Source organism: Anthonomus grandis, chromosome 7, assembly GCF_022605725.1.
Source record: "Anthonomus grandis grandis chromosome 7, icAntGran1.3, whole genome shotgun sequence".
Taxonomy (NCBI): domain Eukaryota; kingdom Metazoa; phylum Arthropoda; class Insecta; order Coleoptera; family Curculionidae; genus Anthonomus; species Anthonomus grandis.
Window position 1 is genome coordinate 30,454 of NC_065552.1, and position 26,246 is coordinate 56,699.

Consider the following 26,246-nt stretch of genomic DNA (forward strand, 5'->3'; position numbering starts at 1 on the left):
TGATCATACCTTCTTCCGTAATACGCCACCCGTTTTGTTTACACGTAGCTATATCTTTATTTCTTTTAGGATTCTTGAGCTCAACTTGAAATTTTATGCTGTTATGGTCACTGAAGTTTTCCCTATCATCTACTTTCCATTGAGATATTTCTCCATTTGGATGTTCAGAGCATGCTGTGAAGTCTATTATTGATGATCCTGTGTGGCTACTGTACGTGTCAGCATTCCCTTTATTGGCAATTATAAGGTTACAAGCCATAGCCCAGTCTCCAAAGCGTTTTCCTCTCTCGTTACTATTAGCAGACCCAATAATTTGCGTTTTGGCATTTAGATCCCCACCAACAATTGTTAATTTTCTACAGTTTCTTATTTCTTGCTCCATATCAAACAAAAGTCGCTCAAAATCTTCTATATTTCCGTTAGGCGAAAAATAACACGAGACAAAAATACAGTTTTCAAGTTCAACGATAATGTACCCCTTTCCCCTTATATGTCTTATCACAGTTTGCTTCTTGTTCACTATTTCTATATAGGTATCACAGTTTTTATCACAGAATTGTTTTGTATTACATATTTTTTTATTTGGTTCTTGGATCATGAGGACATCGATATTCTCCTCTTGAGTAGTCTTTTGTAACAAGTCGTGTGCATTATAACATCTATTAACATTTAGTTGTAGTACTTGCAGTAATGTTTTTTGTTCAGTCCCCAGTTTTAGATAGATGAAAACAAGGGCTTACAATTTGTCTATCTTGCCTCTTGGCTAGGGCTAAACTTGTACGGAAATCCCTACAGAGCCCAGTTCCTGCTTTATGGCCTGACTCTTGGCATATAGGGCAGGCCATCTCTTGATTACAGGCCTTTTGTATGTGTCCTTCTTGTCCGCATTTGTAACAGCACTTAGTTCTGTTTGGTCCTTGGCACTCACTGTATTTGTGATCATATCGCCAGCATCTACTACATCGCGACATGTTTATTCTCCGCTCCACTCTGCATCTCACCAGGCCTATTCTAATCTCTGTTCTAGCGAGAAGTCTCTTCGCATCCTCTTTATTTATTGTTAGGTTAACTACTTGAGTTTGGTCCGCTGCAGGTCTTAGGTTGCTAAGTTTGTGTGTTTTTGTTTCCAGGTTTTCAATATGCATCTTTAAAAAATCGGTAAGTTCTTCTTGTTTTGTTAGTGCATCTATTCCTCTTATTATAACCGTTTCCATATCAGTTTTATTTTCTATAATTCTCGTTTTTTCAAGTCCACCTTTCTTGTCATGTAAGATTTTTTGTACATTTTTCATTGCTTCTTTATCCTTGTCCATAATAATAATCACTTTGCCTTCCCTGGTACTTCTAATACCTTGAATTTGATTAATCTCGTCTTTTCCGTCTAAAGCTTCCTTTATATCTTTAAGTGTTTCCTGGTATGTTTTTGTTTTGTCTTCTACTATCATAGCGTAAGTCTTCTTATCTTTTTTTTCTATTGATTTTCTTTCAATCTTTCCTTTATTTTTGTAGATCTTTACTTTTGTTTTGGAGTCAAAGAATATTGCCTCAAGCATTTTTCGCAGCCTTTCCGATCCGATATGTTCTATCTCGTGAATAGAAAATTCTGTTTCGTCTTCGATCTCTTTACGAAGAGAGGTTAGTTTTCCATAGAGTTTCTCATCGTTATTTTCATATGTTATTTTAATTATTCTTTGTTTGATGACCTGGTCTCCTTTTGAAGATCTTATTTTCAGTTCTTGCTCGATCACCCCGATATCCCCATCGATTTCTTCGAGCTCTGGAAATTTGTCTTTAAATTTCTTTTGTATTCCTCTCAACATTTCACTGTCATTTTCTTCAGTTAACACTACTTTGGTTTTTTCTTTACTGCTGTTTACGGGATCGCCTTCCACTATTTCCGTTACTTTATACGTCGTCTCATCCCAATCAAATTCCGCTACTTCGTTCCACTCGTGATAGCTGTTGAATTTTTTAATTTCTTGAATTGTCCCCCCATCGAGTGTTTGGGTACCCACGGCTTTTGCATTCGTTTGCAACTGTGTTTGAGTCTCGGTGTCGAACGTCATTCTCACGATTTCTGAGTACTTATTTTTCTCCACCCACTGGTTGACTGTGTCTGATTTCAGCACTTCTACTTGCCGTTTAAGTTTTAGTACCGTTTCCTTAATTTCTCTTTTAGTGTTCCTATCAACGAAACCTTCTAGTTCCTTCACTAGTCTTATAATTTGTTCCTTTGCTTCTATTACCACAAAGGCTGCAGGGTCTTCTTTTTTTCTATAGGGGTCGACTTCTTCTTCCATAGACGTGTTCCCTATTTTCCTCTTTTTACTACTCTCACCGATGCTAATAGAGTTTCTTCTAAAGTTCGTGCAGAGTAATTTCGCAATATTTGTTTGATTACTTTTCGGATATGCGCCCCCCCCAGAATCCGTGGGGCTGCCTACCTTAGTAGGAAGGGATTCTCGGCCTCCGGCCGTACCCTCCTGGGGTAATTTGTTTCCATTTTCCGACATTTCATCTAGGTTTGGTTTTTATCGAGATTTCCTTCTCAGAAAGATTTTTTTTTTTTTTTTTTTTTTTTTTTTTTTTTTTTTTTTTTTTTTTTTTTTCTAGGTAGGATGGTGGACAGGAAGGGAGCCTCCTAGCCCTCGTTACCTAATAGCTTCGGAGGGGAGAAGTGGTTGCTGCCAGGCAGCGAAAAACCGTGGGAGAAAGGATGGCGTTTAAAGGGTAAGTAGGGTGAGAGTTTTGGAAAACATTTTTTGGAGGCGCTTCGATGAGGCGCCTGAGCCGTCCTTTGCAGACAGACGTCCAACCTTGCGCGTTTGTTATTCAAGGCTGGACGGCTGTCTGAGCCCCCTCCACCAACGTCAAGGTCTAGCAGCTCCTCGAGGGGGAACCCAACCCAACCCAACCCAACCCAACCCAACCCAACCCAACCCAACCCAACCCAACCCAACCCAACCCAACCCAACCCAACCCAACCCAACCCAACCCAACCCAACCCAACCCAACCCAACCCAACCCAACCCAACCCAACCCAACCCAACCCAACCCAACCCAACCCAACCCAACCCAACCCAACCCAACCCAACCCAACCCAACCCAACCCAACCCAACCCAACCCAACCCAACCCAACCCAACCCAACCCAACCCAACCCAACCCAACCCAACCCAACCCAACCCAACCCAACCCAACCCAACCCAACCCAACCCAACCCAACCCAACCCAACCCAACCCAACCCAACCCAACCCAACCCAACCCAACCCAACCCAACCCAACCCAACCCAACCCAACCCAACCCAACCCAACCCAACCCAACCCAACCCAACCCAACCCAACCCAACCCAACCCAACCCAACCCAACCCAACCCAACCCAACCCAACCCAACCCAACCCAACCCAACCCAACCCAACCCAACCCAACCCAACCCAACCCAACCCAACCCAACCCAACCCAACCCAACCCAACCCAACCCAACCCATGGAAACACCGGGTTATAACAGGATCCGAGCAGAACTAAGGGAATGAGAGCACTTTGAAAATCCTGAAAAAGTCGTTTTCGACATCCGTTTTTGAGGCCAAAAATGGGCATCAAAAATGCCATATCTCGGCTATCGTAAAAGCTACGACCTTGCGGAAGGTCTCGTTGGATTCAGAATGACGAAACTAAGAGAAAACCGTTGGAATTTTCCCGATAGCTCCCATAGAAGCCGAGATATCGACCTTCAAAGTTTGGGTTTTTTTCATTTTTCGGGTTTTCCCCCCCCCCCGTATCGAATTTTTTCACCAAAAATTGATTTTTTTTCGAAATCAAACTAAGTATACCAGCGTCTTATTTGGGTCACCTAGATTCCGAAAACACCGGGTTATAACAGGATCCGAGCAGAAGTAAGGGAATGAGAGCACTTTGAAAATCCCCAAACCAACAACCCAACCCAACCCACTAAATTATTATGATGAGCATGTAAGTACCGGAATATGTTCCCTATGGTTTGTATAGGTTTATTGAGTTGATGTGCATCATTTTACCGATGGTGAGTCTTAAATATTCGTTGTCGACCGACTCAATACTTACATCGTTGAAAATAAAAAATAAAATTAAAGATGATATTTTTAGTTTAAGGCTGTATGTTCTGTTTAAACGTTAAATTCTTGCCTTGATAGAAAGGGTATAAAATAAGACACAAATTTAAAAGATGGTACCTCAATATTTTATTTATGGAAATATATTATGGATTACAGAATCAACATTTATTCCATGGTTTTTATCGTTTATTGACTGGTTTAATACATACTTTATTGCGTTTATTTACAATTATTGAAGCTTTAATTTAAGGTCCAGGTTTATGGCTTTCATGAAAAAATTGACACTTTTAGTTTCGCTTTAATATGTCATCTGCGTATGTACAATTATTATATTTCAGGAAAATATTTCAAAAAAATATGATATGGCAAGTAAATTTATTTAAGATTATATATTTTTTTGTTTGGAGAAACTTGTATTTTAAAACTCATCTATTAGGAAACTTTTATAGGATTGTAGTTGTTTTTTTTAGATATTGATCTCTTAATATATGCATTTAATGGGGACGGTTAGTACAAAACACGGATGACACATTAACTACAAGTGCAAGAAGCCAAAAGCAACTATCCAACGTGTTATTTACACACAGTTTTTGTCAGAAAATTTAATTAATAATCCATAAATCATAATGGCAGCATGTTTTATAACAATATTAATTATAAATTTTTTTGTTTGAAACAATAATTATAATTACAATATAAAAAAAATTACCATTTTAGGCCTTGAAAAATAAATTTCCGCGTATTGCGCTATGAATATGTCACATATGAGCTACACATTTATTTATTACGTAAAATCAGTCTGTGGCCAAAAAATGCATTTTTGTCTTACACATTAACAATATTTTATTGATGGTATATTTTTCTTTTCTTGAAATCAAAGTAAAACTTAGAATTTGGGTATGGCCAAACTAGTGTAGTTAAAAAAATTTAAGTGTATTATAATAATCGTGTTTGAATTTAACAAATACATATAGTATAAATATAATAACTGGTTAATATAAGGTAAAAGCAGCTATAAAAAAAAGTTTTTTCTAATACCACAGTGGCCATAGTTTCCTAACTAGGCTAATTAAGCAGAAAGACACCATTTTAATATTCTTTTCAATCAAAAACATCAACACTTAGTTTATAACAGCAATAACAATTATAGCAACAACATTTATATCTGTGTGGGTTTATATAGTATATATATGTATACTATTTATATATATATATATATATAGGGTGTCCTATTTGCCATGTGTGACTATTGCTATTTCCGAAACTATAGGAGATACGAGGGCGGTTAAATTAGAAAAAAGTTGTCAAATCTTTGGTATGTTGACATCAACTTCCTTTTTTTTAAATACGGACCTGCTTTTAAAGGGAATAAAAATTCTTTCAAAATATGTTATAAAAAATGCAGTACCGGATTTAAAAAAAAAAGAAGTTAATAGCCGTTGTCAAGATACCAAACCTCATAAAAAAAGTGAAGTTTTGTAAAGCATAAAAAATTATAAAACTTTGTAATTAAAAGTAACTTTTTAAAATTAATAGTTTTGGGAATAATAATTAAAATAAAATTTGACGTTTTTTATAAATTACCCTGTAATTCACGAACTACTCAATATTTTTCCAACGTTGTAAAAGGATTTAGAATAAGCATTAAAATTGGTAACTTTTTTCTAATTTACCCGCCCTAGTATTTCCTATAGTTTCGGAAATAGCAATAGCCCCACTTAGCAATTAGGAGACCCTGTACATAATAATATATAGGATCCTAAGTATGGAGATTTCAGATACAGCGTCGATTAAATTAGGAAAATGATGCGTATTTATATACTATTGAAAAATGTTCAACTGCTGAGATATTTTGGAAAAATATTTTGTTTCATCAAAAATTTTTATTGGACTTTATGATGACATTTTTAGATTTTATATTCAACGTTTCGTTCTCAAAAAAATTTCAGCAACTTTATTATTTTTTTTATATGATTCGAAATGTACCCCTTATCTGATTCCGATTTTTATTACGAATTCAACGGTGTCTCACATAAAAAAATACTTTGTCACTTTTGTATAAATACAGTACAGGTTTTCAAGGATATGTAAATACTCTTCAAAGCAACCATATTTCCAGGTACCGAGATCCTCATGCTTAGGAACCTTTATTGGGTATCCTGTTTAAATACGGACTATTTTAATATATTATAGGGCAACTCAAGGTTCATGGTATACGTTCATAGTGTAGACATATATTACAGCATTCAATTAATTCTTTTCTTATTGATATTTATATTATGATATTTTCTTATTGCAGTTGTGGGTTTTAAAATCGGACACTGCAATACCTTGTCAAGTCATGTAGATGGAAAAAGACAAAAAAAAAATAAAAACCAGGCAAGCCTATGTTAAAATAGAGAAGCTGGCAAATCAGTAAGAGACCATTCACCTTGGAATACCCAATGCTAAAAAAATAGGTACAAGTTAAGTGTTATACGGAGTATTTCAAGTCACCCACCAATCAATATATTATTAAAGCTATTCAAGTCTGGGCCTAAAAATTCTCCACATAACCCGTCATCGCTTAATTTATTAACATTTAATTCGTCTATCTACAATTTGCTTTTCACACCAACATTTATATAATACTTATCTAAAAAAGTGATACTGGCCAGCACAAAGTTCTATTTTAAATACCCCATGTGATATTATAAATAGAAGACCTAGATAACAATTTTATACCCTATATTAGATTTGATAAATTCTTTTTGGTTAAAGTTAAGATGTTGCAATATATTTAAAACCGCTAATTTGATTTTTGTGCCTCATAAAAATAGTTTATGCGGTTTGAAATATGTGTAGAACTTGTATAGAGGAGTTAAAAATGTAAAATTTGTTCAGCTGAAAAATTATAAAATTATGTGAGAATTTAAGAAAATTACAAAGACAAATCTAATGAGAATATTAAAATTAACAAACAGAAATTATTGTATAACTGTAGCAAGCAAAATTAAAAATGCAAATGTGTTACTTCACTCGTCTATAAAAGTACATCTTAATAATGGTTAACATTAATGCACCTGTTCATAAGAGTTCATTTTATGTGGTATTTAATAATATTACGTACAATAGGAATATTAGGTAGTATTTAATACTATGATAATGTAATTTATAACGTAAATACCTTGTCTGCAATCTGCAGTAAGATTTGAATTGCACATTTTTGAATGTCAAAGCGATAAGACCGTATTTATTTTGTCATTAAAACAAGGCATTTACCAACTAGTTGAGCAGACGCGACATCCATTTGATACAATATGTTTTGCAGGTTGATTTCTTAGAATTTTTATCTATCGATTATGGGAAAATTGCAAATTGATAGTTAAATTGCATATGCAAAAAAAAAGACAAGATACGTTACCAAAAACAGAAGTTCTTAGGACACCCTAATAATATTGACTGTTTATACTGACAACAAAATATGTTTATAATACGCTGTCAATTTGATGCGTGTATCAAATAATTTTTAGCAAATCTATCAATACCGAATTATTTCTTTTGTGTAACCCAACTGCTGTAACCACTAGTAGATATCACTATTCTTTATGTACATATTCTTTATCGTCATCTTTTCATTATCTTCATCTTTAAATACTATATTCTACAAATTAAAAAGTTGTTCTTGTATACTTCCCGTATACCTGAATATATATATATATATATATATATATATATATATATATATATATATATATATATTATATATATATATATATTCTTTTTTTAATTTGGAAATCATAACGTTATTAACCGATAGAGTTCCCGGAAGACCTGTTTTCTGAATTGTCCAACGCTACACTTATAATAATTTATTATATTTTGTGGCAAAATGTCGTTTTGTCACAATATAAAATTTGATGACGAGTCTGACGCCTAAATCGTAAAATATTTGGTGTTTACACTTTGAAATTGTCCCTTGGTATTTAGGATATAAATTATCTCTTCCATATCGTCGTGGTCCATCGACCATCACAGCACTGTTTCCATTTCTGCGATTTCTGTTGTTGTCGGTCTAAAACAAAATCAATTAATTTTTTTTCTTAAATTTCAATAATATTATTATCATTGGATTACCCATTGAGATCTGCACAGCTTCCTCCCTCAGCAGGTTCCAAATTCCTTAATCTCGCTTTTGTCGTTTCACCTGATACCAGTATACTACAAAAAAAATCTATTTACAAATATAGTCAATTATTTCTTTGACAGAAGCTTCTCAGCAAAGAAATACGATTTACAGCTTTTTGATTACGAATACTTGAATCTGAACAGCTGTTTTTATATTTTGTAAAAATTTAAGAAATTGTCTAAAAGGACTTAAATTCTAAATTTCCTATCAAACAACTACACTCAACCCAACCCAACCCATACATTTATTAGGATTAAGAAATTGTCAAGAATTTTGTAAAACTAAATTGAGGAAACTTAAAAGTAGAATTTGAGGAAAGAACGCCCATGATCAAAATGAAAATCAAGCATTTCAGTCAACACATCATATATTATTATCGTTGAATTATTTATTCAACGATTTTTTTAGTAAATTTTTGGTTTTGGTATCAACACTACATGGTTAAGGTATTTTGTTAAGCTGTAGAATATACCTATATCATATACGATTCTGTTTACAAAAGGGAGAAAATTTCGACACTTCGAAAAATTGACACGGTATTTAGATATCTAGTTTTTAAACAAGATACGATATACTTTTTATACACGTATATATATCTTGTAGTGTAATAATAGAATATCATTCATAAAGAAATCTAAAAAAAAAATAGGATATGCATTAACGTGTATGAAACAATAATTATACCAATTGCTTGGACAGAAAGTCCGAATTTCGAAAACATTTAAGAAATCAAATCTACAGTTGTAATTTCTCATTTAACCAATTTTTTTAAAGAAATTTTATTGTTTCTATAATAAGCGTATTATAATTTTTCTCAAATTACAAAAAATAATTAAGAAATTTGATAGATATTTGGGATATTTTATAAATATTGGATAAGGGAAAAGAATAATTTTTAAAACCAAACTGTACATGTTTAGGCCGCGTATACCAAATACGCATCACGAAATTTATTATAGATTTAACTTCAGTTGATCACTCTAGGCAGGTAAGTACTTATGTAATATAATATATAGTCTACACTTTATTTTCTAATTTTAAATAACATCACGTACTGCATGCTTCACAAAAATTAAATAACACAACATTGCAAGCAATAAAAATAAGAAAAATAATACAAAATAATGATGTATAAAGTGCTTCTTAAAATACTCTTCAAAGCAGCAATTTACACGCAATTAATGCAGTTTTTAAACCATTTCTCACGTTAAAAATGCTACCATATGGTTAATATCTGCAATCTGAAGCATATCGTTGCAGTTAACGACCGAGTTAGCATCCCAATGGTGTACCTAGCAAAGCCCGGGGAATCAAAGTGCCGGTTCTCAATAAAATTTAAATTTTCAAGATAATTTTAATGCAGAACACCTTAGAGTGAACGCCTTAGGACTATAAAAACGGAATTTTCTAGTTTGTTTGCTGACGTTACTTTAGTGTGTCTAAAATGTATTCGGATACTGATAAATAAAAATTTAATATCTTGTACAATCATTTATTTCAATTACTTTTTTTACATATCGAAATTTCTATAAAGTGTAGCAAGTGCAGCAACAATTGGGGTATTAGTTTGGGTACAGTTACGCTTTTTCTGTTAAATAAATCGGTAGAATCAGATATTTGAATGTGAACTTGAGAAGTCATTTATTTTGTTAGAATAAAATATTTTGTTTAAATGATATTTTATTAAAGATTAAATCCATGAAAAACTTTCGTTGCAACGCCCTATGATCTTATCTTGCTTAAATGCTCGTAATAACATTGAAAAATGGCTTTAAATGCCTGGAATAAAATAAAAAATAACTTCAAGAGCCAAAATGAATAAAAAATTGGCTTCAATTTATTTAAAGAGCAGATCAGACAGATTACAAAAATAAAATAAATAGTTTTGGTTAAGGCATTTTGTGATTTGAAGATTATATAAGTGATCATGTTTAATATAACCATTTCAATATCAATTAAAATTTTTTTTTCTCTAAATGTTAATTAATTACAAAAATTTAAATACCATTGCAGTGTTAAATGCCAAATCAATACGATCGAATAACTAGTAATGTCAAAGATGCTTGCATAATAAAAAAAAAATATGTAATTACTCTTATGGATTCTTTTATAAATCAATTAATATGCTTTAAAAATCATATAAAAGGTGACGATATTTCTTAAATGATCAGTTCGTATTTGAAAGCAATCAATATGTGTTACAAAATATTAGCGGTGCTCATCGGTATATTCGCAGTAGGGTCCGCTCTACCCCAACTCTCGAAAGAAGTTCCAATTGTGTCCCAAAGCAACGAGATCAATCCCGATGGTTCTTTTCAATGGAGTTATGAATCCGGTGACGGTTCCGCTCAGCAACAATCAGGTCAGCTAAAAGGCAGCGGAAAAGAGGCCGGCGAAGCGATGCAAGGCCAAGTTTCATGGAAAGATCCCACGGGAGGAGCTCATCAGCTGACTTACGTCGCTGATGAAAACGGGTACCAACCTGCCGGAGCTGACTTACCGATAGCACCGGAACCGCCGGCGATTCCAGCTGCCATTGCTAGAGCGTTGGAATGGATCGCTGCTCATCCATCCGCTGAGAGCAAGGTGCTAAGGAAGTAACTGATTGCTATGACTGTACAGTTTTTATGATTTAATAAAAGTATAATATTGATTGACTTACACGCAAGGAAGATCAATATTCAATTTCTTGGTCCCTCAATTTCAGAATGATATCGACAATATTAAAGAAGTGAGAAGGAATATATGCGAAAAATCGTTCAAAAGGTGAAGATTTTGTCTCTCCTAAGACCTATATCCTGGACGCAGTTTAAATATAAGCAAAGAATTATTATAAAATTAGTGTTTTCATACGTATTTGAAATAAACACAATAGAAAAACACAATGGTTATATTTAATGATTTAAAACACTATGGCTACGAAACCTTCAAGAAAATATACTTCTGACTGTAATATAGCATATTTTACTATAATATATTATTATTTTTTTGATGTATTTGCGTAGATTTTATCTTTTTTTCTTTTTTTCCAACTAATGACAAATAAAAACTATTTTCTATTATATTTAATAATTGATGATTATAGACAGACGCATAACTTTTAAAAGTAATTGGGTGTCTAGTAAATGTTATGTTGTCTATTATCGTAACATAAAGAGATTGTTTATTTATTTATAAACATAAAACAGCAGTCAGCAACTACACACTTCGCAACATTACTATAAAATTTCTAAAGTGTAAGCGTATTAAAGTAAGCAGCTAAACAGGTAGGTAAGCCTTAGACTTACTCAGGTGATTTGGACGAAGTAAAACAGGAGTTGATGCAACTGGTGTTACGGCGACGCCTACTCAAATCATCATCACAAAAAAATAATAATGGTAAGTACATTGCAAGTTGATTGGACAGGTTAAGCCATGTTTAAGTAAGAATCGTTTAACATACACAAGCAGGGACATCAACGATCGATTTAATTATATTCCTGAATGTAAACTAGTTTTCCAGTAAAATGCAGATTAAGCCAATAAATGCAACATTAAATCGAACGTAACGGCCGTATGAATTATAGGTTCTGAAAATGTTCGAATTATTGCAATTAACATGCTTGTAAATATTAAAAGCGTATTTACAGAGGAAATTGGCATAGAGCTTAAAAGTGCATTACTGAATCTGAAGAGAAAAATATCAATAAATCAATATTTTAAATTTGAAATACCATACTTCAGTAAAATAGGGAAACAATATTAAATTTGTGCCTATAAAAGTGATTTTTTGTCAAGGGGCTCTCGTATGTACAGATGTCAAAGAACTAATAGAAATAGATAAGAGACGTACCGTTTGGTTGGTGGCGGTTTAATCCCGTAAACCTCCATTTCCTTTTCCAATTGCTTGATTCGCATCTGAGCCACGTCCAGTTCACGTTTCACTTTCCACAAGTGTGTGTCGCAAATGGGATCACGACACCGATGATTCCTTATTATGTCCTGGGCTTCATATACCGCGCCTAAAAGTAATAAAGTTAAAAAATATATTTAGTAGGATTAAGAAGTTGCTTACCTCTAAAAGTTAAGCTTTTTCCCATAGATAAACTGATGAGAGCACAACATCCGCCTCTGTCAGTCTTTGCGAGATGCTTTCGGATATACTTAAAATAAAGATGCTCCAACAGAAGAAGCAAAGCAGCCAAGAGAATTCCGGCCATCAGTAGCAGGAAAGCGGACAAGAACTGCTCCAGGGCCAACGGATCTGAACTTTTGTGTTCCTGCATAAAGACATTTCGTTGCATCAACAAACTATAATTTGTCTTAAGTTGGTATAATGTTTACTTGTTTTCCTGGTCTACAAACGCCAGTCATCCAGTATCGGCGCAAACGTTCTAGATCGCCATTTTCTCGAAAGTCCAACAGTCTTTTATTGAACATTTTTAAGTATTTGGAGTTACGCGGAAAGGCGAGGCCGTAGCCAGTCATCGCGTACCAAGAACCAACCTAGATACGGTTTAAATTGGTTTAAGTAATAATGTAAAATACAGACAACTTACAGTTAAAAGTCTACAGTCTTCATCCTGTGACGTCAAATATTCGAGGACGGTGCCGTCATAAATAAAGGCGTCCATATCGCCGGACAGGACAGCGGCGACCCCGTTTAAAACCGTTGTTTTGTTGAATTGGTTCATATACGAGTGCATCTCTTTGAAATACTTCGCTAGAGTGGAATCGGTGTGCGACCACGGGATTGTGCCGAACTTGATTGTTGGCTTGTGGGAAAACGGGCGGCACAGTCTATGGTCGTCTATACCTGGTGAATAGCAAACTTTTGTTTTGATAATAAGCCTTTAGCTGAAATATTTTAAGTAGATTTATAGAATAGAGTTTTAAATGTTCAAGTCACTATTACATTTACAGGGTAATTCATTAAGAATGGGTAATCTCTGAATTTAAAGTTGGAATTTTAATTTGAAATTTTTTAATAATTCTGTGATTTTAAGCAGTATCAGTTTTATGTCAAAACACATAAAGTCGCCAATTTTCAAGACGATATTGCTTAAAATCACAAATTTATTCAGAAATTTTAAATTAAAAATCCAACTTTAAATACCTTGTATCTCGTAAACCTGCAACATTTGTATAACACAATTTAAGTTCAATTGCTATATTTTGGTGTGTAGTAAGTAACTCCAGTTTAGACGTATTTTTCATGGATTTTGCAATAATTTAAAGACCTTTGCTACATAGCGAGGATTGACGAACTAGAGGGCGAAAAACTAGAAAATGATCATAATTAGATAAAGGAAACATTTAATAATGTTAATCATTGTATTTGTATACTTCTTATGAATTGAAAAATTACTTATTATGATAAATTACTTGTTATGATAATATAGCTAGGTAATTATAATAATTGGCTATACGCATGTTTAATAACAATCCTAAATCAAAAAACTTTCAATAAAAACGCTTATCAGAACTTTACAAATTTTTACAAAAACCACTAATTTTGATTTTTAAATTAAACATTTCTTCTAGTTTGGGGTAAGGCCGAAAGTCGCACGTTTAAACTTTCGCTAATTGAAGAACATTTTGGTCTATATATATTAATTTCGATTTTACTAATTGGCAAAATTTTATATCGCCTCGATGCAAATTAAATGACCAGTGACATTCCTTAATAATAGGCGCGTATTTATTTTATAAACTGCTAAATTTGTATCTTATGTTTGATGTCCTCTTCTCTTACCCGTAAACTCGAAAAATTCCTCTCTGGTAATCATGAAAGCCGCCAAATTAGCAGTGTATATGGCAAGAAAGACAACGGCGAACATCGCCCACACGTTGGTCATAAATCTGGAGGTGAAGCCACGGGGAGAATCCACGTGTACAGCGGCTTGGAACAGAACAGCCCAAACCAACCAATAAGTGCGAAATAAAGAAAAACGGTGAGCTGTGGACGGTACGCCCTATAATAGATTAAAAAAAAAACGATTGATTAATCTCATCCGCATAAAGTTCTAAAAAGTAAATATTCATAATCGAAGTTATGAGAACGAAAAACTCTCGGAATAAGTTCTGGAGGGAAGTTTAATTGAATTAACTCTATAATCGCATCGATTTAAATGTTTGTCAAAAACTTTTTGCTTTATGATCAAATTCGAAATTAGTTTCCATCGAGCGCGAAAGTTTTTTGATATTGTGATTTTTTAATAATTTTAATTGAAGGAAGAATACTTAATAAAAAGCCATTCTCAAGCACATCACAAAGAAATACTTGAAATACAATGGACTTAAAAGGCTTTAATTGGTTATATTTCGGTGACATTTCCACAATGGTTAATTAATTTCGGGTGTAAACGAGAACAAAGAAATCGCGAGTCCTCGCGTTTAATTTTAATAAAAAACAAATAAGATAGCATGACTTACGTTGGCAAATGCAAGCTTCATGTTAAATCCGCTTGGAGACAACCATTCAAATAAGAAAATAGTAAATGTGGAAGCGTGTATTGCCACAACGCCCACCAGCATCCAAGACGCTGCGTCGAACGGTTCTAAGAAGGCTGTGGGTGAAATTATTCCAGTCCTTTTTGCTACTACTATGGCTATTCCTGTTTCCATAAATGGCACACTAAAATCAACCTGAAAAAATCAAAATAAATTTATTTATTTGTTCATCAGAATCACATCGATACATACTTATTTGTAAATTTTTTATTTTACTGTTTTCAAGAATAATAACAAAACAAATCGTTATTGATACCAAAGGTTTCCAAATAATTTCATTTATAAATACTTTAAACTACTAGCTTTAGTTTAGTAACGTTACAATTCAACAAAAGGAAATGAAAAAACTAATTTTCCTTCAATAGCGCATATAGAAATTTCATTGAAAAAACAAAAATTATTTTGACGAACAGATAAACGTAAACGTATGCTAAATTAATAAGAAAAATGAATTTACATGATGAATTGACATCCATGTTTTTTCAGAGGTTGACAAGTTTTATATTAGTGCTTCTTTAAATTTTTTTAAAGAGAGAGGAAAAAATTTAAAATATGGCAATTTTCAAGTTTGGGGCTCTAAAAAATGGTCCTAGCATTAACTGTTAGGATTTTCCTTAACATGATTTGAAAAAGCGTTTTATTACCTTTCAGTTGATATAAGATAATGTTTTTTGGTAAGTGTAGTTTTAAAAAAATTTTAAGTTTATTATTCAGAAATATTTAAAACAAAAAAAACATTAATCGCAAATATCTCAAAATTAATAAAGAATTAAAAGAAAATATAAAAATAAAGAAAGTTTATAGAACGAAAGTTGTTCATTTTGGTCAGTAGAAGATACATTTTAAATATAACTTGGGTCACCATATATAGTGAAGATATATATTACTAGTAGTAATAAGTGATCGTGTTTAGTAGTGTAAGCGTGTAAAAAATCAGTTAACTATTTCGTTAATAAATCAGTTAACTATATTTATGTATCTTAATTTAAACCTAACGAACGTTAAAAAGGCTACAATATATGTAGAATGTATAGAAAATCACTACACCAGCGGAATGCTCTTATTTCATACATCGCGAAAACGGGGCTCTAAATTGGCCTCTAATTGACCCTAAAAATGCCTTATTTCGGCATATAAGAGACTAAGGTTCAGCGCTGGGATTCTAAAATCATGATTCGACACGATTACTCAATATGACTGATTCTAAATAAAATTTTCAGTCGTGAGTGTCTTGCGGATTGCCTAGTTTTTAACGATTTGTCGACGACACGCTTGGGTATATCGTATACACCAGACGATATAGCTTCTTCCTTTTTTAATACGTGCATAATGTATCAGCATCCTTTTTTAAACGTATTTGTTTCATTTATTGTTTACCAATAGTCATACCAGGCATTTTTAGTTATTATATATATTATCTATGATACCAGGTTTTCATTAGTATATCAAGAAGCTTTCTTAAACACAACAAATAATAGATTTAATTCGACCCTATTTTCCACAACCTTCTGTTAATAATAGAGGCAGAGGAAATAGAGTTACCATTGAATGGGCAGTTTTAGTACATATATCAAGATTTTATACCAAAGAAGCATTGGACAAGATTTTAAATTTGAAATTAGCGAAACTACTACAAGTCATTGGATCCATAAAATTACTGAAATTATTGACAATCACCTTGCTGATCGACTCATTAATTTTTCAAATATAAGAGATTAGAGAAATTATTAAATTAACATTTATAGAGAGATCCAATTTCCCTGCTGTTCTAGGTCCTATTGATTGCACACATGTTGCCATATTAAAACGTTTAAACATATCAAAAGTGGATGAACACAACAAGTTTTTGTGATTTTCCGTGAATTCAATTATGATTTTCCAATAGATAGTGATGGTTTTAAACGACAATTTTTTATTTTAAAGAAATAATATATTTAAATAAAAAACACGAAGGCGAAAAAAAATAAATGAAAACTCTTGTGTTTATCAATAGAAAAGACAATTGACGCTTCCATCTGTCAAATATTAGGGAAAATAACAAATATATACCAAGAAACCTAAATCAAATCGAATAAAACGAGTTTAGCCGACGATTCAAATTTAGAATCGCCCTTGTCGTCACGACTGGGTCGCGATCGAATTCGAAGTCGTGATCGTATCGAGACCGAGTCGTGATTTTAGAATCCCAGCCCAGATCCTATACATCACAAAAATACATGGTTAAAATAAAGCCCATTGTTGATATTCAAAACATGTAATATCTTTTAACAACAAATAAATTAAATAACCCACCAATTTTTTTTAAATATTAACCGCTATTAACTAAAGAAACCGCACACCCACATACGACACCCAGCCTATTTTTTTAATAAATAACTGGAAAATTTGTGCTTTCAAGAGTAGACGATTCGGGCATGGGTTTCGGTAAATTGAATTTAGCAAATTTTCTTATTTGCCCTCGTCGGAATTTCCTTTGTTTCTAATAAAATGTAGAAATCAGAAAGTGGGGCATTTATATTGTTCAATTCGAGCGGGAAATACTCGCGCAAATTCCCAGGAAGTCGTAGATTTATTTTATTTTTATCGGCGGGAGTCGGTTTTGGAGCTGGAGGATCGAGAATATGCTGGTGTAAATGCCCTTTTGTTCACTAATTATTTAAAATAAAATTGTACCTATGTGTTATAAAAAACATGAATTGCTGGTTGTTGGTTGAATAACAGAAAGATTGAAGAATTTGGTTTTAAAATGACCAAAAACCCAATATTTTTTGTTGCCCTTTATCCCTTATTTTCTATTTAATTTACAAATTTCTCATTTCGTGCTTTACTCAACTAACGATGTTTACCTTTTTCTGGAATTTAAGCTACTGATTCCAATTTAAGGTCCATGTAGACTTTTCTGTGATTTTATGCACCCTGTGATTTAATTAAATAAAAGTATCCTAAAGGAAATTGAAATGTAAATTTAAAAAAGTACAAAAACGTGGCACTTTACTAATGACCTTTGAATTTAATTTTGGGCGATCTAATCTAATAACGTTTCATAAAATCGCGATACTGAACCGCAAATAGTAACCAACTTGTAATAATAACTTTTTTTACCTCATTGATGGAATAATCGTGAAAGAAAATGAATGGAAATGTAATTTTCGATGGATTATCCGGCGGCAAAGCGAAACGGAAGGATAAAGGAATTCGTCGGAATAGAAAACCAAAAAGGTCTTTTATCGACATTAAATCGCAATTAATGAAACTTACTTTGAATAAGATCCATCCATCGAGATGGATTAAATCCAACTCGAACTTGATCAGCGTTTAAATAATATTTATACACGAAGAAAGATTGATAGGATTTACATAATAAAAGCAAATAAAACTTACCACTGCTTCTCTTTCGGCATTAATAGTAAGACTGGTAAGTACCATATCAGTTTTCCTATTGACTAAATCGGCAATCAATCCGTTCCATTTACCATTTTGATTGGTGCCCCATTTTCCATCTTCAACTCGAACCAATTCATAAGTAAATCCCAATTCTTCGGAGAATTTTTGCAAAAGATCAATGCAGAACCCGGAACAGCATTGGTAAAAACTACCGTTTCGGTGGGCTTGCGACATATCAACTCTGAAAAAAAAAACATCTTTATAAGCATCACATTTTCTTAAATTAAGTGAAAGGCTCTTATAATTATTATAGAGCTCTTTAAAATGTCAGCAGCGCAATTATACAAAGCACAAAAGTCCTTTGAGGCATTATTGCTTTGTTGTATCGTATGCGTTTGCTCAAATAGAGGTAAATAGAGATATAGGGTTAATCTTCCAAACATTTACACTCTGTTTTATTTATTATTAGAAGAACCTTTTAAAAAATGAGAACAATTTTTTGCAATAGTAATCTTAATTTAAAATTCCGCCCTAGAATGATCAAGTGCTTCATATGGTCCATATTGTTGTATGGGACAGAGATTTGGATCTGGAAAAGCGCAGTTAATCGTTTTAAAGCATTTGACCATGTGGCTACACAGATGTATATATGCTGAGAGTCCCATGTGGTTTTAAATAGAGCAAGCACTTTCTGCGATCTACTAACAACAGTTGAATGTCGAAAGTTGTTCTATCAAGGTCACATATTCAAGGTTAATACCATATTCCTCAATTTATAATGAAGAGGAAAATAAAAGACTGTAGAGGTAGAAGACAAACCTCGTGGTTAAGGACCATGTAAATGAGTATTTGGAATCGGAAGCCATTAATCATTGGGACTGGCCCGCACGATAGCCAGACATGAATCTCATAGAACATGCTTGAGACATGCTTTCCGGGGCAGTAGCAAAAGTTTTCCAGTACCTTCATAAAAAAAAAACTAATAATTTCTTAATTTTAATTTGTATTAATAAATAGCTTTAGATTTTAAAGAAGTTTTTTTTACAACATCTTAGTTGTTTTCTTAATTGAAACTAACTAATTAATAAGTTTCTAATTTATTTCTGGCGATAAAAAAAACTTTCGAAAAATTTGGGATGATGCAAAACTTTTGAATCTATTTGTGTATGTTATTAAAGCAGCATAAACACCGTACGTACCAGAAATTCTTAGGGAATAATCTGTTGGAGGGTCGAAATTCTATCTCGGCAAAGGAATTTCGAGAGATTTTGCGTTATATAGCAAAATTATAAATTTTTTTAAACCTCTGTAGCTTATATTAAACAGGAAATTATTATTCAAATAATAATTATGGATCACTTGCAAACGCTCTTCAGGTTTCTATTACATGATTTTACATAAGTATATCTTACACGAAAGTTTTCTTTAAGACGTATCTACCAACACATTTTAGTGATTCAACTGTATTTCGAAATTCCTGCTAAAAGTTTACGGAAAGTTTTGGAAGTTATTCAAATTCAGTTTATGAATAGAAAGTAAAAAACTAAGTAAAGTTTTCAAAGCGACAATACCGCACTTGAAAAGCATATTGAACGCTTTAATCTCTTAACATGTGAATTAACATAGGGTGTATTTCAATGCAAGGAGGGTCAATATTTTAAAATAATTTTCTCGAGACGTTCACAGGAACTCGTCGGAAATTGGCAACAAAAACCTTGGGGAGATAACTCTCGTTTACCGCTCCGATTCATTTTGTTATCCCGGATGTTCTACGGGAAAAGCGTGCATTTTATCGTATTTCATGTTGCTACTGGTGGGATTTTCAGATGAGCCCAATTTATTTTACATGCATAGTATAGTACCTAAAGAAAGATAAAATAAATAAGTATGCTAAAATATTTCTTACTCAGTAATGGCTTCATCGCTGGCCACCCTGCACAACACTCCTCTATCCATAGAACATTTACCAGTAACTGGATCGGGAGGGGCCAATTTAATATAAGGCGCCTCCTCCAAAAAGGTAATTTTTAAATGAAACTTTTCGGGCACCCCTTGCGGTGGAGTGTGACTATTACCGGGCCAGACGATGTCTTTGATGTCCAGACCCTCAGAGCCCCAAGATTTCCAAACGCCGATCTGCAAATAAATAATTCGTATCGTAACGATATTGTAAAATAACACCGAAAAACGAGCTGATTCTCCGTCATTCTGAAATGATTGCAGTGGCACACCTCACGACGTCTCGAAAGTTAACAGAAATTTCCGGAACTTTGAATTGATTAGGTTGTTGATAGTGCTTAAGGTGAATAAGTAGATGAAATGAGTTAGGCTACTCAGTGTTCTGTGTAATTAATGGTAAGTTTTAATATCATTATGTAAAATTAGTAAGGATAAAAAAATTATTAATAGCTATCTATTAGTACCTGAAATATGAATTTCTCAAGTAGCATTAAAATTGCAAAATTTTAGCCAGTAGAAATCCAATTAATTAGTTGCCAATTAGAGACAAATTATATTATTCATTCCAGGCACTCCAGTGAGAAAAATGTCATTATCTTAATTTTTAGTATATGGATTTTAATGACTTTTTCAGTAGTTGCTTGAAGAGCCATTAGAGTATCCGAGAAAACCATAGATGTCACAAAAATTTGTTTTTGAGAAAATGGATTTTTAAAATTTAAGACTGTATATATTCATACTAACTGCGTGTATAAAAACAAAGCAACACATCATCAATTATTATCGTTAAAATATATTCGTTCAATGATTTTTTAGTAAGTTTTTGGTTTCGATATATTTATCAACCGTATATGGTCAAGGTATATTTATGAAACTGTTGAATATACGGTTTTCATATACGATTCTGTTTACAAAAGAGAGAAAATTTCGGCATTATATTTAGTTCTTAAACTCGATTACTACACCTCAAATATTTAATGAAATTTTTCTGAAAAATCATCGTTATTCGTCCATAATAATATTCAATCTAATACCACTGTTTTTGTAATATATTTATCAATAAACATATATATAATAATATCAAATTTATATAAACAAACTATGTTATTAGATTAGATATTAACGACGAAACCAGTTGTTATTGATGCATATTGTTTTGGAAAACAATGAGTTTTGAAAATAATTTCTTACTGGTAAGTTGTGTGGTGGCTGAGGCGGTTAAGGGTAGGGTTAATGAAAAACGATTTTTTTGCAGAAAATATTTATCTGAGAAAAAATGCTTTATAAAAAATTATAGGTGATAAAAATTTATGGTTTTTTTTGTATCTATACTTTTCTTATATAACCTTAAAGGTTTTTGAATAAACAGTGAAAAAACCTTATTTTATTTCTAGAAAACAAAGCCTATCGCCATAAAAATTGCAGTAGTTAGGCTATTTTTTATAGCGTGGAAAGTGGAAATTCAGTTTTTTTAAAATAAATCATTAAGTTTTGAAAAAAAATCAGATTTTTTTTGGGTATAGACAACTTTTTATTATCTAGGTTAAAAAATACAGTTTTAAAATTAAAACTATTGGTATAATTATTATTAAAATACGCACGGCTTTCGTGTGACATAACGTTTTATAACTCAGTTCATTCAAGGTGTTCTCCCTTTCTTGATAAATCAGCCGATAATTTTTGACAAAACCTACTATATTATATTTAACCCAATTTTGACAATTTTGTGACATTATTGCTCTGAAAATCGGTTGGCGCATTTTGACGGAATTAAGACCCAAAAACAGCGCAGAAGCAAGTAGGACTTACTGGCTGGGAGTAAATTTTGGAATATTGGCGCGAGATTTAAATCAAACATAAATATTTGTACATAAAATAACGGCGAGAATAAATATTTTTAGTAGTCGTAAGTGTTTAGTAGTTTAACTGTGTAAATAAATTAATTGAGTATTTCTCGATAATTTTAATTCACATCTAAAGAACGGAAAAAACTTTGCAATATATTTAATAAATTTTGTGCTAATGTAGAAAATTTCTAAACGATAAATTGTGTCGAAACCAACTAAGTCTCTGAGAGGCAACAATAGACTGTTAATTTCCAACTGTCGCAAAGTTAAATTTATTCTAAATAGTGCCGCCATTCCACAGAAATGGTGGTGGCCTTTAACCGGAAATTAACGAGTTCAACTATTTTTTTTCCTTTGACTGTAATCTAGAATAAGAAAGAATCATGAAGCTATATGAGCGTTAGAACGTATAGAATACTTTATTCATATTATATACGATGTGAGTTTACTAAAATGTTTTTTTTTCGTAAATGCAAACAAACATACAGAATATACGGATTTTAAAGTGGCTCTTCAACTATGCATGGGCAACTTGTTAACCAAAATAGAAATCGAATTCTTCAACTCAGAAATGTAATCCTTAGTGGCAAAGTTTATTTTGGAACCGCCGGGTTTGAGCGCACTTTAAATCTCCCCAAGCTTCTTGAATATTCTACTAAGTTGTTAATTTTCTTCTTAAACAATATTAGGAAAAGTGAGAATATTAGGAAACTTTCTAAAATGGTATACTGATATAAATAAAAATTAAATAGATAGTTTCTTTTATTTAAATGTATTTTATTATATGTATGGGTAGCACCAATCTGTAGGAGCACTTTAAAAATTCCTAGAAGTGCCTATTATGAATAAAACGCCCATAGTGGTAAAAAAACTTTAATTAATATTTAATTCTTTTTAAAAATAGGAACAATCTAACCCAAGCAATACATCATATATTATTATTGTTTAATATTTACGATTTTTTAGTAAATTTTTGATTGTATAAAGTAATAATTATACTAAATAAGATATACATTTAAAAAGAAGTCAAGAATACAAATTTACATAAAATTTAAAAAATAAAATTTATTTTAGAAATATGTAGTGGTTTTCTTTTTTTTACTAAACATTTTTACAATGGTTGGGCGCCATTGGTGTTTAATCGAAAAATGCCTTCTGATGCATAAAACGCAGCTTCAAATAAAAAAAAAATATCTTCGTTGATAAAAAAATGTCACTCCATTAAATGCATTTTATAAATGTCTTTAAATAGTATACAAAATACCATACTTAACGTTTAACTTTTATAAATTAATAAATGGATATTATTAATAAGGTATTATTAATAAGTCCGACAAAATGTTTTCATTATTAACCTTCTTGTTAAACGTGACTAAAACATAAATAAAATAATATATTCCTCAATGTATATCATGTGGATATTTTATGTGATATTTATTGTTCAGGTTCAAACAAAAATATACACATGTTGAAAACCAAAAATAGACGTTTATTTAATTATCGTGTGTTGCTTAGAAAGACCGTTTAATAAAGTACCTTTTTTAACAATATATTTTATAGCAGGTATAAACACCGTTTGCTATTCAATATTGACACAGAGAAAATTCTTTCAGCTTTTAAAGCGAAACGGGAAATTCGTCGTCGATGTTAGTTTTTCTTTTTGAACTTCCTCTGTTTAAGTGTTTTATTTAGCTCAAAGACCAAAAGTTCGCGCTCGTTCTGTTCTGTTCGCCTTTGAAAACTCGCACCACGTTTAGTAGAATTAAATCTAATGATACACTGCATCGACATTTCCTCTATATAGAAATATCTTGTCAAAGGAAACTTGAATCTATATTATAATCACGGACTCTCGTTTAATATTAAATATATAAATAGTAACTTTGTATGACGCATGTTTTTATTTAATAGTAATACAAATATTAAACGCAGTTAATAAACTACATTAATACCAGAAAAATGGAAACTGTCGTATCTGACACCAATTTATAAAAAGGGTACGATAGATTTTCTAGAAAAAACCTAAAAAAAAACGCAGTCGCCTATCTTTTTTACTTTTCGAGTTATTAGTGAAATTAAAAAATAATTTTTATAACGATACTTAATACGGGTATGTCAGTTGGCATTAAGAATTATTGGATTTCTTTTTATTTATTTATCACCTCCCTTAGCAGTTTATATATCGTATCTAGGCATCGGGCTAATCCAAATTATGTAAAAATAAGACGTAAGATTTAGATGGAAAACGAGAATTCTTATTTCTAACTCCTGGAAAACATATAAAATTACGTTAAAAAGCTGGCAAAATAAAAAAAATTCTATTATACGTTATTAAAATTATTATGGCCCTAGTGGACAAATTTGGAAATGAAAAATAATTTCCAGCATATTCTCATGGCCACTTTTATGATGTCAAAAAAAATCTAATGTCAGATTGGCAGTTCACGAGATATAGCCGCGATCCCCGTTTAGTGGATTCTCCCTTAGATATTAAATACAGTAACTTACGGTAACTCTTCTATAAATACATTTCAATGTCGTGTCATAAATGTTCTCCACCGAACATTTAAGAAGTTTTTTCTTGGGATAAAACTCATTTCAAAGAAAGATCTGACCAAGGCTATAAACTTAATAGAACATGGTGAGCATTTCCTTACAATCATATAAACACGTAATGCGCCCAGAGCTATTTGTTTCCTTTGTAAACGCGGTCGAGCTAAATCATGATTTATAAGTCCAAAGGGCGCAGAAATGATGAAAAATTACACTTGCATGCGAATAAATTTTCATATTACGTCGAAGCTTTAAGGAATATATATATATTTTTTGACGTATTGTTATTCTAATGTAAAAAGCTCGTAAGACTTAAGGAATGAACTTTTGAGATTGATAAAAAGGCCTTTTTTCCAGAATTTTTTAAACTTTAAATTGTCCTCCAAAAATGTCATATTTCGGCTAATAAGAGAACTACGGCATGGATTAATTTCACTGAATTTTGTTCCCTCAAAATACTTGGTTATGAAGAGATATAAACAGATTTAAAGAAATGAAAACGCTTTACAAAATTGGCGAAAATGCCACCCCCAAAAATGACAGTATCTCGGAAACTATTATATCTAAAACACGAGGTTTATTGTCTTAACTACGCTGTTAAAGCAAACTGTATTTGCTACAGATCACCCCCTAAGTCATCGATTTCGAAAGCAACGGGAATTTCTAGCACGAAACTTTGGACCCTAAGGGATTCTTAGTAGGATGGTGCGAACTTAATTTATTATTTCATCAATAGAATGTGAACCATAATAGATTCAATATTATAAGATTAATTAAGGTGGAAACTCTAAATAGATAAATTAGGGTGTATCCTTGTTCAAAATAAATATGCATCAGTGAGGTGTCACTAAAAATATGGATGTTTAAAACAGAGTGAAAATTAAATACGTACTTACACTTAGATGTAATATTCCAGCATGTATTCTGTTGGCATTCTCGCAAGTCATTAGGTCTATTTTTGTTTTTTTTTTAAATTAATATAATAAACCGGTTTAAAAAACCATTATCCTAATATGCTGCCAAAACAAACCAAGTTTACTCACTATTTGGAGAGTAAACGATAAACTTTGTTTTATGTTAACCAGAAATAAGTTTTTAGACTAAGTGATTTTGGACTAACATTTTATCTTAAATAACTATAATATCGCGAGTTTCTGCGAACATGGGTGTTCGTTACTAAGGACAAATGTTTTTAATTTTAGGAATAAATTGCGGTTTTAGTCGAGTGAAATAGGATTTTAAATCTTAACTCAAGTTGCAAATTTTAAAATGTTAGACTGCCCATGACACTGAAGTATAACGGTGTTTTTTATAATGGTGCGTCAGATAAATCCATCCATTAGTTCAGAAAACTCTAAATAATTGAAAAGACTTTTTTGGGAAAATTGGGTCTAACTTTTTTATAGCATTTATAGTTATTTTATCGAAAGAAAAAATTTAACAGTGGCTGGAATCGTTGTTTAGTTTTTAATAACTATAATATTATTAGGCGTTGTTTTTTAACTGTTGCCGATATGGACATATTGCTAATGACTGTCAAGGAAGTAAGGTGTGTGGACAATATAGCGGTGAACACGATGATAAGGATTGTAATGTGAATGTCTTTAAATACGTGAATTGTGTTTTGTCAAACCGAAAGGATGGTCCTAGTCTAGATACTTGTCATACTACTTATTATATAGGCTATACTACTATTATATAGACAAAGTGAACGATATTATATATATACTCAAATGGTTTCACTTAATTA

General features: G+C 32.1%; 2 protein-coding genes across 8 annotated transcripts in view; one reads left to right on the plus strand and one right to left on the minus strand.

Annotated features, from left to right (window-relative positions):
* Positions 1-7,931: 7,931 nt before the first annotated feature.
* The window catches only part of LOC126738457 (glutamate receptor ionotropic, NMDA 2B), a 62,831-nt gene continuing 44,516 nt past the window's right edge, over positions 7,932-26,246 (minus strand). For 6 of the 7 annotated variants that reach the window (XM_050443815.1, XM_050443813.1, XM_050443817.1 and 3 more), the window contains 11 exons: positions 20,044-20,273; positions 18,135-18,378; positions 14,676-14,888; positions 13,996-14,215; positions 12,800-13,056; positions 12,585-12,746; positions 12,316-12,520; positions 12,094-12,262; positions 11,549-11,605; positions 8,210-8,293; positions 7,932-8,147 (listed from right to left, as the gene is read on the minus strand). In XM_050443815.1, the coding sequence (XP_050299772.1) occupies positions 8,105-8,147; positions 8,210-8,293; positions 11,549-11,605; positions 12,094-12,262; positions 12,316-12,520; positions 12,585-12,746; positions 12,800-13,056; positions 13,996-14,215; positions 14,676-14,888; positions 18,135-18,378; positions 20,044-20,273 (1,884 nt within the window). In that variant the 3' untranslated portion in view covers positions 7,932-8,104. The remainder of the gene's footprint in view (positions 8,148-8,209; positions 8,294-11,548; positions 11,606-12,093; positions 12,263-12,315; positions 12,521-12,584; positions 12,747-12,799; positions 13,057-13,995; positions 14,216-14,675; positions 14,889-18,134; positions 18,379-20,043; positions 20,274-26,246) is intronic. The other variant, XM_050443818.1, reaches the window with a different exon arrangement.
* LOC126738458 (larval cuticle protein 65Ab1-like) lies at positions 10,418-10,924 on the plus strand. The gene has a single exon (XM_050443820.1). The coding sequence runs from the start codon at positions 10,425-10,427 to the stop codon at positions 10,860-10,862; it is 438 nt and encodes a 145-aa protein (XP_050299777.1). The 5' UTR covers positions 10,418-10,424; the 3' UTR covers positions 10,863-10,924.